The 19,880-nt window shown below is 39.1% G+C and overlaps 1 protein-coding gene and 1 long non-coding RNA gene across 3 annotated transcripts in view; one reads left to right on the top strand and one right to left on the bottom strand.

The window, feature by feature from the left end:
• Nucleotides 1–440: 440 nt before the first annotated feature.
• On the bottom strand, nt 441–18,152 carry LOC146690254 (interleukin-1 receptor type 1-like). Of its 2 annotated transcripts, none has more exons than XM_085435236.1 (11): nt 17,625–18,152; nt 12,614–12,827; nt 11,668–11,842; nt 5,991–6,165; nt 5,044–5,115; nt 4,562–4,688; nt 4,165–4,304; nt 3,915–4,061; nt 3,574–3,732; nt 1,444–1,632; nt 441–1,142 (listed from the first exon to the last, which is right to left on the bottom strand). In XM_085435236.1, exons 1-11 carry the CDS (start codon nt 17,689–17,691, stop codon nt 949–951), a joined length of 1,659 nt encoding a protein of 552 aa, XP_085291362.1. In that variant the 5' UTR covers nt 17,692–18,152; the 3' UTR covers nt 441–948. The 2 variants fall into 2 exon arrangements, with proteins under 2 accessions (XP_085291362.1, XP_085291361.1); XM_085435235.1 differs by having other exon boundaries at nt 3,574–3,738; nt 17,625–18,151.
• The window catches only part of LOC146690253 (uncharacterized), an 18,540-nt gene continuing 2,690 nt past the window's right edge, over nt 4,031–19,880 (top strand). Inside the window, exon 1 of the long non-coding RNA XR_014915746.1 lies at nt 4,031–4,089. This is a non-coding gene — a long non-coding RNA (uncharacterized LOC146690253). The remainder of the gene's footprint in view (nt 4,090–19,880) is intronic.

Below are 19,880 nucleotides of genomic sequence, written 5' to 3'. Positions count from 1 at the left end.
ACACAATGAACATGCAAAATCAGTCAGAAAAAGCTGCTGGACTCTTGGCTTGACAAGCTCCAGCTATCGTTCATGGGACACAGACATGCCCATAAAACAGAGACACGCTACTGTTTCCATTGAGATCCCAGGCAAGTGCAGCTTTCGACAATTATACCCAGTAGCATCCAGAATATTCTAGTGATGTAGGGATGAATGCAAACAGGCGACGCGCATCATGACAGAGCACTGTTTGACACGAAAGTAGAGATATCGCTTCCTCTTGCTATGTTTTAATTTTGAATTTGACTAGGTGCTTGTCTTGATGGAATGCCATTGCCTCAAACTATTCTACTGAATAAGTTTAAATCTTTTCCTCTGAGTAAACTGATGTGATGAAGAGACACAATCAGTAAGCCATACTTGGAAGGGAAACTTGGAAAAAAAGAATACAAAATATATAATACTTAAACATTTATACTCAGTCACAAATACTTAAATAACAGAATATAAATATGTATCATTCAAAAATCTATCATTCAGTATAAAAATAAGCAATGCTGTCAACATAAAAAATAATTATCCTTTCAAATATGTACACATATGTATGTACACAGCCCTTCTATAAAGGAAAGGTGCAATTTTAAAAGTTGCTAGCATGCCTGATGATATATTATAAGTGCATAAAAAAATACAATTCAAATGTAGAAAAAATGTATTGCTATCACTTATGAAGGAAGTAATAGCAAACATGCACCAATAGAAAAGTCCAGCAGATGCCTCCATCCTTGTTGCACATGTTGTGAAATTCATTGTGCAGAAGAATATATGGGCTTGCTTATTGTAGTCCTAGTGAGTCTTAAAAATACAGGTGACGACAGCTGTAAGCACGTAAAGTTTCCATTTGTCAAGTGTTCCAAGAAACAGGCCTGATGGATGAATCCCATCAATAAAACTTTAAGATATTGTTTAGACAATAGTTTGGAGCCTTCTTGTAGGTACTGGGGGCATGTGGTACCTGAGATTTATCCAAAAGTTTCTCTTTGAGTATAATTCTGTGAATTTGTGTGTCGCAAGAAAATCTTTCTTCCACTTCAGGGCTCCTTGTTTCCTCTTGATATAACGCACAGACTCTGGCAAGTGACTGTAATCCACTGGACCATCTGGCAAAAAAGAAAAACAGTTTAAATATAAATGAAAATAAACACGTTTAATAAGCTGACATTTTAATTTTTATTAAACGAAGTCCTGACCGAGTGCAACAAGTCCAGAGATGAACACACTTTATTCCTTATCAAAATGTACTAAGTTAGCTTAGCATAAAAGCTGGAAGTAAAATCTCTGTTTGTGATGCCTGCAAAGAATTATACATGACCAAATAGGGCATGAATGCTGAGCTATATAACCCGTGACTTAACAGAATTCATGTGGCTAGAGATTTTTGAAAAATGAGGAATCATTTACCAATTTCCACCAGGATAACTCTGGGATCATTCTTCGTCAAAGCATAATGAAGGCCAACTTTCTGCTCATACCACACTTGGCTTTGATTGTCACATATGCAAGTGCTTTCCTCCGTTTTCGCCTCAGGTGATAAGATGATAAGCAGTCTGCGGCACTGGTGCATCGCAGCAGCTGTTGCATCGTGTATTGCTGTAAGGGATTCATGGCCAGACACAAAACTGCAGGTTAGAACTCTTTGTCTGCAAACTGAAGACAGCCCATTTCAACAGTACAAACTATAATTTTGGGCAGAACTGTGGCTTCTTCCAGGCACTCATTTCTTCTTCTTTTTTTAACTTACCAGTTTAGTCTGCATTAATAAAATTAAAGAACCTTGTAAGTGCCTTGAGGCAGCTGTTATTGTGATTTGGCACTATATACATAAAAACTGAATTGAATTGCAATGTATCACCAATACAAACATAAAGGAAATAAACTAGAGCAATAAGAAGAACACAAAAAGAAAAGGGAAAAACAGAAATACAGAGGATAGCTAGACATCAGCTCAAGAAAGTATTAAGTCTGTTTTTAACTGTACTGTACTGTGTTCCAGTAATTTAGTAAACATGGCTTTTATCCAATTTCTCCCATGTATTATACTAGGAGTTTAACCAAGAAGCTCTTATTTTCTTTTCAAACTTCTCTTTCTTTTTTTCTTTTTTTTGCAACTATAAACAGAATTCTTACAGATACAGTTGTGGTCAAAGGTTTAGATACACTCATCATGAGAATGAATGCAATAGCAATGCCGCCACCATGCTACACAGCTGTTACAGTGTTCTTTGGTTCAACAGCCTTTACTTTATCTTCCAGGTCATGGCAGGCTTGAGTCCTGGTGGTTCCGCTGAAGTTTTTCCTAACTAATGTTCTCTGATCTGAGGACAACATTATTTGGTCATCCTCCAGATAGTGGCAAAGCAGTGGCGCATCCAAAAAACTTGTACTTTTTTGTAGTTAGAGTTCTGAACGGAATTCTCCGGTGTCCCGTTATATTTTAGATAGCAAGGAGCAGACGGCTGAGTTTATTAAACTTCACTGAAACAACCTGCAGATTTCATTAAAATTTAATAAACTATCATCTTGTCTTTATTTTTAGTTAGCACATACCTTAAACACTTAAAGCTGTAAGCTAATGATAGTTATATAAGAGCAGATGCATGCTGGTGCAATAAGCTGTACGTTTTACGTCCAATGGATGCATGATCCATTAATCGGTGACTAGTCGACTATCAAAATAATCGTTTGTGGCAGCCCTAATCTACAATTGTCCTTCTTAGATCTTCACTGAGACCTGAGTATTGGTCAATCTAATGAGTGCTGTCAAACAAATCCTTTTCATGCTGGCAAAGAGAAGTATTGACTGACTACAACATCAGTTGTAATCGCTGATGACTTTAGTAGCACAAAGATAATAGGCCTTGGTCTTGTCAAGTTAACAGATAGTGTAGAAGCGGGGGTCTCGAATTCCAGACCTTGAGGGCCGGTGTCCTTCAGGTTTTAGATGTGTCCTTGATCCAACACAGCTGATTTAAATGGGTAAATTACTCCCTCAACATGTCTGAAGTTCTCCAGAGGCCTGGTAATGAACTAGTCATTTGATTCCGGTGTGTTGACCCAGGGTGAGATCTAAAACCTGCAGGACACCGGCCCTCGAGGCCTGGAGTTTGAGACCCCTGTTGTAGAGGCTTCAGCACCACTTATTAGAGGTTTAAGTGAGTGTATGTATATATTTGACTCTTTGAGTCTGTGTGCATTAGAGAAAATCAAAATGAAAATCAAGCAACCAGTTCTTGTTTTATAAAGTCATTAAAAACGTTAATTTAACCACATTTAAAATGCAACTAGTTCTACTTGTCTTTTACCTGAAAGCATCATAGCAACTGATTTAGATTCGTTGGTTATGTATTTGATGTCTTAAGTTAATAAAAACTGTGAACAGCAGTTTGTGACAATAAACAGCTCAAAGCCTTTGTATGTTTTCCCGTCTTTTGGGGGTTGGAGAATGACCTTAACAACCTCAAGAATTACACTACATCTAGAAAGACAAGTCTTTCTACCTCTGTTTACATATTATGGATATCTGCTTCTTACCTTCGCCAGGACAGTCATCCCGTCCTCTGATAAACAGAGAGTAGCCATATTGTTCCTCCAGTTTCTCAGGCAGGATCTGCATGGCAAACCTCGCGCCCTCATCTGAACTCATGGCATTGGAATGGATGAAACTCACGTAGGCATCATAGAGCTTCCCATCTGGAACTGACAGAATCTAAATGATTGTTTATGTTCATTTTATAACGTTTGATCCTTTTAAAATGTGAATCAACATCCAGCTTTCACGGCTTTCAGTACTGTGTTAGTTGTGCTGTAAGGTTAGTAGTATCTCGTCAGATGATGCCACACAAAAACTTAAGTTCAACTGATAACGGCTTTACCTTGTTGTTTGGGAAAATGTGCCAACAGATCCCTGTAAGCCAATATCAGGTTTACTTTAAAGAAGAAGAAGCACGCAGCCAAGGCTAGAACAGCCAGAGATGCAGAAAGGCAAACAGCCCAACTCATGTGGAAAGAACTGCGGTCAGCTGGAGAGAGGAAGGAGACAAACGTAAGGCAAGTGTCTCAGACGACTATAATTCTTGAACACACACACATTTATATGTATATGTCTATATATATCTTTATTACCTTCTTTAAGCTTCACCACACTGATTTGTTCTCCCGCTAGGCTTTCTAAATGGCACTCGAACTCAAAATTCAGGAACTTGCGATGAACTTTAGCGATGGACAGAATGACCAGTTCGTATACTTTGCCTTCTCTATGAATACTAAAGGGTACAGAAACAATCAGTCAGTCAGAATGAATCATGGAATCAAAGAATAATATGTAAATGTTAGGTGTTAAGTTTTTTGTGCTGCTACAGTTGCAACATTTACAGTCTATTACTCAGAAAAGAAGTTCTGCCTCCAAGTGACATTTAATGTCTGACACATTGTGTTGTTTTGATTTAATCTCGATGCAGTATAATGCAGTGTTTTGTATTCGCCCTATTAATAGCCCCGTCCATGGTAATGTAAAACTCACGTTTTCCGGGACACACTAATCTCCTCGAGGTCCTCAGCGTAATCCTTGCCAACAGTCCAGTGCAGTGAAGACTCGTTATCCTCACTGTAGCCTATGAATGCTAAACACTGCAGCTCCACTCTCAAACCTGGTGGGCAGTGAGAGTAAAAAACAAAGAAACTGTCAGTCTACATTTCCCGTTTTGATCAAACAAAAATATGAAGTTAGCTCAAATGAAATTTAACGTCACGGAAACTTTTCAAAAGGCTTCTGACTAATTCTGTTCAGTCGCTAGATGACAAAGCACCATTGCAAAGGTTTTAAAGGACTTTATTGTCATCTTGACTTGAAAAACAACTGTTTGTCAAGTATTTATCATAAAGATCATACAGTCAATAAATGGATAATGGTGTCAAAGACTTCAGGATATTTAAAGGTGTTTATAATATTTTTCCATAGCACTAACATTCACTCTAATGCATTTTATTTAGTGTTTCACTTGCCTAGTTCAACTGTAATCTCTTGCTTGTCAGGGGTCACCAGCTGTGGCTCTACAAAAACTTTTTCTGGGAGGTCTGCAAGAAAGAAAGAAGGAAGGAAAAATAAAGAAAGTGGGACAATATACATTTAGCTCCATAAGCATTTGTATATATTGCCTCTGTACACCATCACAGGCTAATTTAAATCAGACAAACCAGATGTGATTGAAGTGCAGATGTTTAGCTTTAATTCAAGAGGTTTAACCGAGGTTTTGCATGAACTCTTTAGGAATTACACTCGTTTTTATCCATAATCCCCCATTTTCAGACGCTCAAAAGTATGGGAGATGAGGCCTGTTGCCTCGTCATTCCATGATAAACAAAGTTAATTAAAGACATCTGGATCTGAGTCCAATAGCTAAACTTGTATTTCAGCATTTCACTGGAACTTGTAAAATTCACTGAGACGTTGATGCAAATTAAGGAAATGAATCTGGCCCCAGAAGACCAAACAAACCTACTAGAGTTTAGATTTAAGAAAAAAAAGGCTAAACAACATTTACCACAGTTGTAAACACTCAAGGAAATATGGTGTCGTTATCAGAGTCTAGAATATACAATCAAGAGATGCCTTTATGAATGTAAATACAGATGGTTTACCAGATGGTGAAAACCACTGTTCACACTCAAAAACAAGAAGAGCCTGCATGTTCTGAGAAAACATCTTTGGACATATTTAACTTACAACAGCATGAGGAGAAGAGAAAAATAATGAAAATGGAGAGATACAACTCGTATGCCAAAGCATCCAATGATTTATTTCTTTTTTGTTAAACCCCCTGAATTAAGTCTTCAAGTCTATGATTAAACAAAACAAAATAATAATAATAATTATGTACAGCCAGAGTAATATATTAAAAAATGACACCAGAATAATTAAGGATTCAATATGAGAGCTCTACAGTACTTACCATCTTTAACAGTCAACAGGATGCTGCGTGAAGCGGTATAATTCCTGCCATCCAAGTTAATGTCTATCAGGCAGGTATATTTCCCATTGTCCTCCTCTGAGGCTTGAGGAAGCCTCATGTTGCCTTTCATATCAACAGAGATGGGTTTCCCTTGCCGCTGAATGAGCTGGCAATCCTGCAGACAGAAACCAATCCTGTAGTTAGTTTTCACAGTGCCATATTTTTGAGAGGCATTTTTGAGCCTCAAGACAAGAAAGAAGAGCCAGAAATAAAGGAAAACATGAATAAAAAGCAAAAAACTGGCATAGTGATCTCAAAATGTGTTGGTCGCAAGTTTCCAGGTAACAAAATGCATAGTACTACATTGTTGCTGGCCTGGGTGGCAACCAGTCTTATCTGCCAGGGGGGCAGATCTGGCACACATTTTTCCCTGATATCTACAGAAGGGGGCAGTGTTGCATTTATGGAAGTTGTAAAACAGAAGCCTGGGATTTGGCCCACCTAAGCACTTTAGATGGAGCGATTGTGTATAAACTAGCCTAGTTTATATCTGCTGTTTCCACTGATAGTTTATCAGCAATTGTTTCTGTCCACTCTTCATGATATTATATTCCATAAAATGGGATTATACACCAATAGCATAGCATTATGACCACTGACAGGTGAAATGAATAAAACTGATTTATTAGCACCTGTTACTGGCTGGGATATCTTAGACAGCAAATGAATATTTTGCCCTCAAAGTTGATGTGTTAGAAGCAGGAAAAATGGGCACGCGTAAGGATTTGAGCCGAGTTTGACAAGTGCCAAATTGTGTTGGCCACACAGCTGGGTGAGAGCCTCTCCAAAACTGGAGTGTGATCCAAGCCAACAGACGAGCTACTGTAGCTCAAAATGCTGAAAGAGTTGATGTAGGTTCTGATAGAAAGGTGTCAGAATACATAGTGGATCACAGTTTGCTTTGGGTAACGTTCTGCTGGGAAACCATCCATGAGGATGTAACTTTGACATGTACCACCTAACTAAGCACTGCTGCAGACCATGTATGACCTCCCATAGAAACAGTATTCCCTGATGGCTGTGGAATCTTGCAGCAGGATAATGCACCCTGCCACAAAGCAAAAAATGGTTTACAAATGGTTTGAGCAGCACAACAATGAGTTTGGAATCTTGACTTGGCCTCTAAATTCTCCAGATCTCAATTTAATCAACATCTGTGGGATGTGTTGGACAAAGAAGCCTGATCCATGGAGTCTCCACCTCCCAACTTATAGGAATTATAGGATCTAGGGCTGAACGATATATCGCATTTGCGATAATATCGCGACATGATCAAGTGCAATTTTCTAACCGCAAAGGCTGCGATTATACTCTGGACATGTCCAAATTCATGGGCTGCATCCTCCTGAGGCCGCATTTGTAGACCGATTACGTCACAGCGACGCGCCGAAGGCTGTCCAAATTACTACCATATCCCAGAATTCATAGCGCGGCCCAGCCAAACTCCAGTTTCCAGCAATGGCGGCCGCTACTAAGTTTTAAAATTACTCATACTAATCTTTCTGGGTCACAAAATAAACTTTTAACATATTTTCAGGCGAGAAAGTAGCTGTGTAAACATCAAATATCTGCTCGGTTTATCAAGATATCCCATATTTGCAAAAGTGCTTCGACGTTTTCAGAGGCGTCTGCTACCCACCAGCTCGACATCTAGCCGGGAGCTCGAGGGTTACTGATGCGGCCGAGAACGGCACAACTCCCGGCACATCATTTTCAGATCACCGCGGAGTTTTGCTGCTCGGGTTAAACGTAATATATAAGTCACTTAGACAACCTAAAAATGTTATTGTTGGGCTTTTTTCAGTGTTTTGTTTGTTCGTGAGTAAATCGGTTTGGCTGAGATTAAAGTTATTAGATTAGATAAAATAAAACTTTATTAATCCCCCGGGTGGGTTCCTCCTTGGTTTTCACACAGCTGACTAAACGTCAAACAGAAAACTTATTAAACAGAAGTATGAGACAGTCGAGAATTTACACCAGTGTCTGGTTATATTTTAGATAGCAAGAAGCAGACGGCCGAGTTTATTAAACTCCACCGAGACAGCGGTGACGCTAATCAGAACTAGCCTTCTAGCGAGGACTGCTGCATGAAAGACTACAGCCCGTTCTCACCTCAGCACAGTGATACCAGCACATCCAGTTCTCTTTACTGGACGGTCTAATCAGAAGGCTAGACCGTCCAATTTCACGCCTTTAAATTTTAAAGGCGTGTTTGTGTGTGTGTTTATACAATTGCTATTATGTTTGCACTTTATGTGTAATGTTACTGACTGCAGAGATCAGTAAGATGTGTGTATTTTTTATTTATTAGTTTTATTTATTTAATATTATTTTTTAATTGAATGACTGTCTAGTAGTTCACAGATGTCGAAAAACTGAGTGTGGTAAAGCCACTGATTTTGTTTATGTATATTTCTGCAATCTGCACATTGTACTGACTTTCATTTTAATGTTTACACCAGGGTTCCTTGTCAGCACTTTATGCTCAGATGTTTGTAAGCTAAAAATAAACTATTGTGTATGTTCAAATATACTGTTGTGATTGAAGAAGTTAAATAAAAATGTCAGTCATCAATTCATGCATCACCTCATGTCATCATAACAGAGGTCTGTCTTCCAGGAAAGAACAGTTTAAAATTAATGTAATATAGTATTGGCCATACTATATGATGTATTGCTTGTCTTTGTTTAATAATACAGAAGACAAAGACCTTAAAAAATAATCGCATCGCAATCGCAATATTGGGGCAAAAAATCGCAATTAGATTATTTTCCATAATCGTTCAGCCCTAATAGGATCTGTTGCTTAGATACCACAGCACACTTTCCGGGGTTTTGTGGGGTCCACGTCTCGAGGGGTAATGTCTGTTTTGACAGTAAAAGCGTACTACAGCGGATAGTGGGAACAGCAGAGAAGATCATCGGGGTCTCTCTCCCCTCTATTGAGGACATCTACACCACACGCTGCATTCGCAAAGCCACCAGCATTGTGGCTGATTGGACACACCCCCCTCACACACTCTTCAAACTCCTGCCATCTGGAAAAAGGTACCGAAGCATTCGGGCACACACATCCAGACTGTGCAACAGCTTTTTTCCACAAGCCATCCGTCTCCTCAGCAAAAAGGGACTGACTGATAAACACACACACACACACACACACACACGCACACACACACACACACACACACACACACAAACATTATCACTCAGGTTAACTCAACTACCTCAAAACATTGAGACTGGACTGACTAATCAACACAAGCGCAAACACACTGACCTACACCACCAAACCATCGTACACACCAACCTGTTAATGCTCTTTTGCACAATATTATTACTGGACTTTTTGCACTAACTTCTGTACTTCCTAATTTTTGCTGCTACGCTAAGGAATGTTTACTGTTCCTCCACTACCTCAACTCATCATCACAAAACCTTATTACAGTGAGGCAAAAAAGTATTTAGTCAGCCACCGATTGTGCAAGTTCCCCCACTTAAAATGATGACAGAGGTCAGTAATTTGCACCAGAGGTACACTTCAACTGTGAGAGACAGAATGTGAAAGAAAAATCCATGAATCCACATGGTAGGATTTGTAAAGAATTTATTCGTAAATCAGGGTGGAAAATAAGTATTTGGTCACCTCAAACAAGGAAAATCTCTGGCTCTCACAGACCTGTAACGTCTTCTGTAAGAAGCTTTTCTGTCCCCCACTCGTTACCTGTATGAATGGCACCTGTTTGAACTCATCATCTGTATAAAAGACACCTGTCCACAGCCTCAAACAGTCAGACTCCAAACTCCGCCATGGCCAAGACCAAAGAGCTTTCGAAGGACACCAGGAAAAGTATTGTAGACCTGCACCAGACTGGGAAGAGTGAATCTACAATAGGCAAGCAGCTTGGTGTGAAAAAATCAACTGTGGGAGCAATCATCAGAAAATGGAAGACATACAAGACCACTGATAATCTCCCTCGATCTGGGGCTCCACGCAAGATCTCATCCCGTGGGGTCAAAATGATCATGAGAACGGTGAGCAAAGATCCCAGAACCACACGGGGGGACCTGGTGAATGACCTGCAGAGAGCTGGGACCAAAGTAACAAAGGTCACCATCAGTAACACACTACAACGGCAGGGAATCAAATCCCGCAGTGCCAGACGTGTTGCGCTGCTGAAGCCAGTGCATGTCCAGGCCCGTCTGAAGTTTGCCAGAGAGCACATGGATGATACAGCAGAGGATTGGGAGAATGTCATGTGGTCAGATGAAACCAAAGTAGAACTTTTTGGTATAAACTCAACTCGTCGTGTTTGGAGGAAGAAGAATACTGAGTTGCATCCCAAGAACACCATACCTACTGTGAAGCATGGGGGTGGAAACATCATGCTATGGGGCTGTTTTTCTGCCAAGGGGACAGGACGACTGATCCGTGTTAAGGACAGAATGAATGGGGCCATGTATCGTGAGATTTTGAGCCAAAACCTCCTTCCATCAGTGAGAACTTTGAAGATGAAACGAGGCTGGGTCTTCCAACATGACAATGATCCAAAACACACCGCCCGGGCAACAAAGGAGTGGCTCCGTAAGAAGCATTTGAAAGTCCTGGAGTGGCCTAGCCAGTCTCCAGACCTCAACCCCATAGAAAATCTGTGGCGGGAGTTGAAAGTCCGTGTTGCTCGGCGACAGCCCCAAAACATCACTGCTCTCGAGAAGATCTGCATGGAGGAATGGGCCAAAATACCAGCTACTGTGTGTGCAAACCTGGTAAAGACCTATAGTAAACGTTTGACCTCTGTTATTGCCAACAAAGGTTATGTTACAAAGTATTGAGTTGTATTTTTGTTATTGACCAAATACTTATTTTCCACCCTGATTTACGAATAAATTCTTTACAAATCCTACCATGTGGATTCATGGATTTTTTTTTCACATTCTGTCTCTCACAGTTGAAGTGTACCTCTGGTGCAAATTACTGACCTCTGTCATCATTTTAGGTGGGGGAACTTGCACAATCGGTGGCTGACTAAATACTTTTTTGCCCCACTGTATTATGTTACGTTGTGTTTTTCTATCATTCTGTCACTTTGCTGCTCTTGTTTGCACATTTGCACGTGCACTTTGTTGTCTGCTGTCTGATAACAAAAAAAAGTCTTCCTTAGATAGTTAGATAGTTTGGTTTTTTTTGTTAATTTATGTTGTAATTTATGTTAGGTCAGTCTGTCTTGTCTCTGCTAGCCAGCTAACTAGGTCTCTTAGTTGGCTAGTTGAGTGTTTTCTGTTAATTTATGTTGTAAATTTATGTTGCATGTAGCACCTTGGTTCCTGGAGGAACATTGTTTCGCCTCACTGTGTACTGTTAAACTGTATATGGTTGAAGTGACAATAAAGCCAACTTGACTTGACTTGACTTGAAAAGGGGGACCAGGTGGTCATAATGTTATGCCTGATTGGTGTATATGGAGGGCAGAGACCAGACCGCCAGTACGTTCTTCAGCCAGCTTTTTTTAGGTGCAAAATAATATTGATGAGCAACAGTTTTCTTTGTACTCAAATCAGGTCCTAACAAGGCAAACATGTCAATGCAGTAAAACAAGTGTATTAGGCCTCTTTATACCTTCATCCATCGTACATTCACCACGCTATTCAGGCCGAAGATTTCTTTCTGTTTACAAGGAAGACTGTCGCTCACTCCTTTTGTGATGGAAATGCTCTCAACGGTATAAGGACACTCTCCACTAGACACTGACACCCAAAACTTTAGCCTCCGTAATAATACTCCAGACTGATTCCTGAAAAGAAAAAGAATTGTAAAGCCAACAGCAAGAAATATCCCTGTACTTTTTGTTTATCCTAAATGGTTACAGACAATATGACTAAAATATGAATTGATGTTTCAGTTATGCCTCTATTCCACTGATAAGCTGAAGTTATATATCTGTTCAGCACTAATTAGATATAAGATAAAAAAAAATAACATCCATTAGGAATATAAATTAGCACACACACGTACAGAGACTGCCTGAAGGCTGGAACTGAGGAGATTTGATATCCCTCCTCTCATATATATTTGGATATTTATCCAGTTGCTCATTTGCTCTTAATGGTTTGATCATTTCCTGGATAAATAACACATTCATTTTTAGAAATGGCCAATCCCGTCTCCCTGTTGTATAGGAGGCTCCATATGCTCCCAGTACAACCTTCACACAGTCTCCTAAAAGTGCAACATCAAAGATTTACAGATGTTAAAATCCAGTTAGTAGGTTAGTTGGCATATCTTATAAAACAGGTCGCAAAAGGTTGATTTTGTTCATCTGGACGTAGCGTTTTCATTGGAGACTTCTGAAGAAGTCACTTGGATGAGTGACAAAGGGTTTCCAATACAACAGAGCTTGATCATAGCCTGCATACAACTGTTAGGTTTTACAGCATTTTATTATAAAGTAGGTTGTGTTTGTCTGTGCACGTGTGTTAAAGCACATTTATAAATATACTAGAAACATGGAACTGCAGGGATCAGGAGAACTCATGCAAGAGAAGTCATACAGATATTTTTATACCTTATCTGACAGGTGTAAGATCCATTGTGGGACATCTGGACAGGTAGAAACCAAAGTAACCTGTCCCTCACTTCCACTCCAGTGGGCAGGCTCAGATTGTCTTTACTCTCCCCTCTGCTCCAGATCACGACATCATGAGCCTCTGCTGTGTAGCAATTCAGCAAAAAGAAATGGCCAGCACTCACATGGAAGGTATCTATCTCCCCACGGTGGTCTGTAGGTGACAGTGCAACAGGAGAACAACTATTTGTCATTTAATGTAAGATGTTAAAAAAATATATCAATCTACAAGGAAGACATGTTACTCCAAAAGAAGAACAGATAGAACAGAATAGGACTAAGTAAGTAAAGTAAGTAACATTTTATTTATATAGCACCTTTCTAGACAAAAGATCACAAAGTGCTTTACACAGAGATAACAAGGTATAAAACAAAAACAGACAAAAAGTTAACGAAATGCAATTCTAAAAAGATGTGTTTTTAGTTGTTTTTAAAAGAGACTACTGAGTCACATGTGAGTACTTCAAGGATTTGGTCAAAAGCTTTGCTGCAGCGTTCTGAACAACCTGCAGACGTTCCAGGGAGTTTTTGCTTAGACATGTAAACAGTGAATTACAGTAGTCCAAACGTGATGAAATGAATGCATGAATAATAATCTCCAGTTTAGTACGAGATACAATAGGACTTAATTTGGCAATGTTTCTTAAGTAATAAAAGCAAGACCAAATCAGAGATTTGACATGGACATCCAATGTGAGAGCCGGGTCAAAGGTTACCCCTAGGTTCCTGATAGATGATTTCACAAATGTCGAAAGGGGACCAGCATTCATTATCATAGGTACAAGTCAGGAGCCACATGCAAGGACTTCAGTGTGTCCTTCATTAAGTTGGAGAAAGCTGTCATCCAGCCAACCTTTAATGGATTCTAAGCACTCATTCAGAATCTGCAGCATAGATAGATCTTGGGGCTTAAAAGCAATGCATAGCTGGCGTCGGGTCCAACATCAGCAAAACAAAACATTTTCCTGCATCGTTTTGCATCAAAATGTCACTGGAGACTCTAAGAAGGGCTGTTTCAGTAGAATGAGGTCTACGAAAGCCACTGACTGACTGAAATTTGTCAAGAATATCGTGTTTGTCCAAAACTGCTGTAAGCTGCTTAGCCACAACCTTTTCTAAAATCTTAGCAGTTAGTGGTAATTTTGAGATTGGCCTGCAACTGCTGTTTTTTTTTTTTAGATGGGATGTACAGCACAGGGACTTTACCAGTGACGTGTTAATTGTGGTGAGCACACAGGGACCGATAGACTGGAAGACATTTTTGAGTAACGATGCAGGTAAACTGTCAAATGAACAGGAGGATACTTTCTTTGAATTAACTAACTTTTCCAGCTCGGCTAGTGAAACCGATAAAAAGCTGTCTCAAATAACAGGCTGAGGCAGAGTAAGAAATGCTGATGGGGAAAAATGTTTTCTTACATTACTAAAAAAAAAATTCTATTAAGAAAGAAAGAAATTTTTCACAATCTTCATTTGAAGAAATTGGGGGCAGCAGGTGGACCAGGAGTAATAATACCAGTAATGGTGTGATATAATACCTTAGGATTACCTCTGCTCTGGGTAACAAATTTAATTCTCCTCAGAATAAATGTGTGAAAACATCAATGCCCATTGCGATTTAACCCATCTTGTCACTCGCCGTAGAGTTTCTATTTACAACTGTTTGTTCTTTTCTGTTCTTCTTTTCATTTATGGCATGTCAAGGACACAACCAATGTTAGGTCATTCATAAAGATAAATAACAACAACAAGGCAGGGAAATACCTCCAGCTAGTGTCGGACCAAAATGCTGACACTGAAGTTTCAAAAGTTGAAAACTCATGGGTGACCTGATGGTGGCCCATCTTTCATACTGTTTATAAAAGATATTTTTAGGACAAACACCCCTTGGTGGACCTAGCTAGCTGTTAGCCAACTTCCAAACTTCCATGAAAAGACATTTGTGTTCTTTTCCAAGCTGTGAATGCCATGTCCAAAGTAGAACAACACCAATATGGATTCCTGGAAATGGGTGTCTTGCTACAGTCAAAGAGCAAACATTTCGTAACAATGACTAATGCAACTTGTTAACTTCTAATATTGCAGGTTATCAACCACTGAGAAGGGCTATGCACGTCCATGCAGGTGTGCAAAGATATGTCACCACCACCACTTCATTATTGAATTTAATAGTAACTGTTTGGCATCTGTAAACAGAACTAGGGATGCTTTCCCGTTTTTCTTCCCCGTCTGTTAATAACATAGGATAAGATAAACCTGTATTTGTCCCACACATGGGAAATTTGTTGGGTCACGGCAGAAAGGGGACAGTACAAAGTTACAAGCACCAAAAATTAAGAAAACAATAGAATATAATACTTTATAAATAGAATAAAATAGTATGTTGCATCGAAAATTTACACTTTGTAGTATTGCACCTAAGGGAGACAAGGAGAAGGCTATCATGGTGTATTGGATGTAAATGAAATTCTATGATAATCGTATTTTGTGCCACTTTTGTGCTGAGCAAACAGTATGAGATATGCAGCAACCTGTGGTAAGTGGTTAAATGTTTGCTCTGAAAAAGAGCAGTTGCTGCACAAACTGTACCAAATCATTTCTACCTTTTTCTTGAGTTTTTAGTTATCTAAGTTTTACTTAGTTAAATGGATGTTGCAGATATGTGCAAAGTTATTTTTATCAAGTTATATTCTGACTGGTCTGAAGAGTCAGCACTTTTAGAGCTATCTAAAATACTTTGCTATTCACAATGTCAGAGATACATGACGTTTGTGGTTAACAAGATTGTTACTGTGGTAGAAAATACCCACGTGTTTTAACATATTTAGTCTTCAGGCACAGTTGAGGAGCCACAACGAAGTTTTGGTCGATGGGCTGAGAACACGATACCTGAAAACGAGGTTATCAGCCCAATGTGATGATGTATTTTTTATTATTAAAAATCACACAATCAGACAGGCCCTTATTACATATTACCATAGGCTCCCTCCTGTTTATGGTAATGTGCAGGAGCTTTCTGAAGCTTTTCATACAGACAGCTAGAACGACATTTCACGGAATTAAAATAAACATCAAAATATGTCAAATTTGTTTAGAAATTTTACACACTATGTTCGCACTTCTTGCCACAGCTTGTGTGTATTCAGCTATGGACAGTAGGCAAACTGGATTTTTCACGAATGTGCAGTTGTTCTAAATTGGTGCTTTTTACATTAAATGTTTAAGCGTTTAGTGTTAATAGAAACCGCTGCTAATGTTTGCATTTTCGCTTGTTTAATGACAAAAAGGTTATGGGATTTTAAAAACTGTAGGCAATTTATGTTCTGCCTTTTCCACTATTGCTCAAGATTGCATCCTGGGCGCAGATTATTCAAACAGTGAGGAAGAGTCTTGTTTGCCACTTCCTGTCAAAGCTGTAAATCTGTCATCAGTGGAACACCTCATACAGCATTAACTGATGAGACATAACCCTCATCGGGTTTTTTTTAGAGCTCAACATCATCCGTTTTTTAACACTAATCCTAAACCTGTTATACTGTACTTCACATTACTGTGAACATTAAATTGCACTTTTGCACATTTCTTTTTTTCGTTTTAATTTATCAAAAAAATTATAAAATGATTTTATGTTTCAGGGTTTAAAGGATTAACAAGATATAAACACTGTTTTCACCTCATCATGCCAGTTTACTGTAAGAAGAAGAAGAAATTTGTATTACACAGTCTAACTGTTAGTGAAGTTGTAAGGCTGCGTCAGCGAACCTTGTGAAATTCAGGTAATTCTAAAGCATTTGTTCGTCACAGCTAGTCAAACCCAGCTGACAAAAGTGCAACGTGCAGCCGTATCTTAGCAACGCTTAGTAATTTTAGCAGATAGCTGTTAATGTTTGTCTTACACTAATACTTCTTATCTGTGTACAGCTTACCTCCATGTAATAATATGGAGGTAAGTCATGTCAGCTAGCCTGTATCAAAGTATTCAGGTATAACAGAATATTTAGAGTAGTACTTTTAAAAAGATTACTCTGCTTATTACAGTCAACTGTTTTATTATTGGCGCCACGCTTGGCGAGGGATCCTTGGCTCTGCTGGAGCATTTTATAAAACCTTGTCCTTTATGTTCAGCCTGACGTGCACAGGTGCTGCAACTTTAATGCTGACATCTTTTAGCTAAGACGCTTCCTGGAGATTCACACATCAAAGTCTGAGTATAAATGTTTGGTCTCCTTGACCTATATAATCATCAAAAACCCCACAGACCTTTCAGTTGTTGTTTTTTTGACGTTATCGTCTATCAGAATCACTTCATTGTCGTGAGAGGAATGTTGAGGGGTATGCTTTTTTTACTCATCAAACCACAGTTTATCTTTTTCTGTCGTGATTGTCTGTCTTGATAGCAAAACCTACCCAGGTAACCTATCAGTTGAATAGAGATTTTATCATACTGCTGTATGCATTCTGTGCAGTCCCCTACCACAGATGTATGAATAGATAAATCCACTACAAGGAACACTGAAGAATCAGCTTTTATTCCAGTATCTATTCTGATCACTGATTTATGATTAATTTATGGTAACATTTGAGTTAGGATACATATGTACAATATGTGTATATATATATATATATATATATACACATATACACATACATACATACATACATACATACATACATACATGCATACATATAAATGTATTTGGCAAAGCTATAGGATAGTTTGCCCTGTCTGTTAACAGACAGTTTAACTGGTTTATAAACCAGTTAAACTGGTTATAAACCAGTTAAACTGTCTGTTAAGGAAAATCTTAACAGACAGTTTAACTGGTTTATAAACCAGTTAAACTGGTTATAAACCATGACAGCTAACCCCACGACATTGGCATAAAGCAGACAGAGCTTGTCACTCAGCTGAAACTAAGTGTTCAGAAGAAGTTGGAGAATCAGTACTTACCACGCGTCACAACAAATGACAGAGACAGCAGAACAGTCACCAAGCAGACCCAACCTGCCGCTGCCATAGTTCTTATCTGAGGGAATCAACAGACTGCATTTCAGTAAAGTCCGGTGTGATTTTCTTGAGAACACGAGCCATCCTGTCAGGCGAGCGTATTCTTTGCAGTGTATACAAGTTTCTTGACATACTTCCTGGGGAGCACAGCTTCCCTTAAAGGGAAGTGAAAGATGGAGTGTTCTCAGCTCTCACAAGGAAGTCAGAGCCAAAACACTCCCAGTAAAGTCCCAGGAAGTTCCACTGATTGGTGTTTCTTTGTCAAAGGTTGAGAAAAAAAATTCTCTTTGTCATTTGTAGTAACTCTCTGCTGATGTAAATCATTCATGCGTCTTTGTTACGTCATCGAAAAGTAATAATTCATATATGAATTGCACTCATTTTGGTCATTAACATAAAGTGGATCGGAGTCAGGTTATATATAAGGGAATTTATGGGCAAGTTCATCTGCAGCACATATTTATTTAAAAATACTTCATATTAATAGAAAATCAGAATTTCCCAAAATATAATGCCAATTTTGGGCTTTCTGGGCTTTGAAAAACAATGATGACATTCCTATAAAAATGTCTTAATAATAAACTTTGTAGTAATTTTTGAAATGAGTAAGCCTTATATCTCACAACTGCTGTGATAAATACTTAAAGTAAGGGTTTACCCTGAATGGTCTTCAGTCGTCACTTGATATATGTTTTACATGGCAATTTTTGTCAGCATCGTATATATTTTCACAGTTTACTCAGATATCCCTCTTTAAGTTTGCCTTATTGTAAAGTGGTAACCTTCCAAAGCTCAGTGAAGCAAGTGAAAATCACAGTCGCTGAGTATTTAAACTTCAGTGCCTTAAATAAATAGATGTCAAGACCAAAATTGAAAACCTGCTGCCAATATATTTTGTGTAAAAGCAATCAAAAGAAATATTGCTGAACAGAAAGACAAAGATAAAATCAACAGAGTGAAACCACGTCAATGTGAAACCAGTACTATAAAATTCAAAGAAGCCTACACCAAGTATTTAAAAAAGATGTAATCATAAAGCTTAATCGAAACTCACCTGTGACGTATATGAAGTTACTACAAAAATAGAAAGAACTATCTGTACAATTACAGCTGTAGTTTTAATTATAATTTTGACTTTCTACTCTGAATTATGAGACAGAAAGTCTGCCTGTCACTTACAGTACAGTGAACTTGCAGTGACTTGCTGGATTTTCCATCCTCCTACTCCTCCTCCTGTATTTGCATTATTTTATATTGTTCCACTACCCCGGTATGAAATTTCCTCTCAACTGAAAAAAAGTACAACTTGCTTTGCAGTACAGGTGCAGCACAGTTATTCAACCACAGCTAAGTAGCACTTGACAGATATAGGTCGAGTTGTTGGTGGTTAAGATTTGAAACTGACAGTTGTTTTCATGTAATAATGTAATGGCATTTAACTAACTAGCAGTGTACATTTCCTGGAAATATTCCATTAAGACAGCTGCATAATACTACACTCAACAAAAATATAAACGCAACACCTTTGTTACTGCTCCCATTCCCCATGGGATGGACGTAGAGACCTAAAATTCATTCCAGATACACAATATAACCATCCCTCCCAAACAGTGGTCACAAATCAGTCCAAATGTGTGGTAGTGGGCACATCTGCTATATTGAGATAATCCATCCCACCTCACAGGTGTGCCACATCAGGATGCTGATCTGACATCATGAGTAGTGCACAGGTGTACCTCAGACTGCCCACAACAAAAGGCCACCCTGGAATGTGCAGGTTTTTGCGCTATTGGGGGTCTGGGGACCCAGAACCGGTCAGTATCTGGTGTGACCACCATTTGCCTCATGCAGTGCAACACATCGTCGCATGGAGTCTATCAGATTGTCAATTGTGGCCTGTGGAATGTTGGTCCACTCCACTTCAATGGCTGTGCGAGGTTGTTGGATATTCGTGGGAACTGGTACACGCTGTCGTATACGCCGGTCAAGCACATCCCGAACATGCTCAATGGGTGACATGTCCGGTGAGTATGCTGGCCATGCAAGAACTGGGACATTCTCAGCTGCCATCTGCCCTGAACAATGTGAACCATGATTCATCCGTGAAGCGCACACCTCTCCAACGTGCCAGACGCCATCGAATGTGAGCATTTGCCCACACAAGTCTGTTACGGCGACGAGCTGGAGTCAGGTCAAGAC

This window comes from Copadichromis virginalis, linkage group LG16 (genome assembly GCF_057382275.1).
Source record: "Copadichromis virginalis isolate Kocher_CV1m ecotype Utaka linkage group LG16, C_Virginalis_male_GT1.1, whole genome shotgun sequence".
NCBI lineage: Eukaryota > Metazoa > Chordata > Actinopteri > Cichliformes > Cichlidae > Copadichromis > Copadichromis virginalis.
Note: the sequence above shows the minus strand (reverse complement) of the source record. Positions and strands in the feature narration are given on the sequence as shown.

What these genes read in the sequence shown, in the direction of transcription:
- LOC146690254 (XM_085435235.1), bottom strand. Translation starts at nt 17,691, where the DNA reads ATGGCAGCGGCAGGTTGGGTCTGCTTGGTGACTGTTCTGCTGTCTCTG. An exon ending in TCTTACACCTGTCAGATAAG is followed by an intron (nt 11,843 to 12,613) that starts GTATAAAAATAT and finishes TTTTCTTTTCAG; the next exon opens with GAATCAGTCTGGAGTATTAT. An exon ending in GGATGACTGTCCTGGCGAAG is followed by an intron (nt 1,633 to 3,573) that starts GTAAGAAGCAGA and finishes AATCCCTTACAG; the next exon opens with CAATACACGATGCAACAGCT.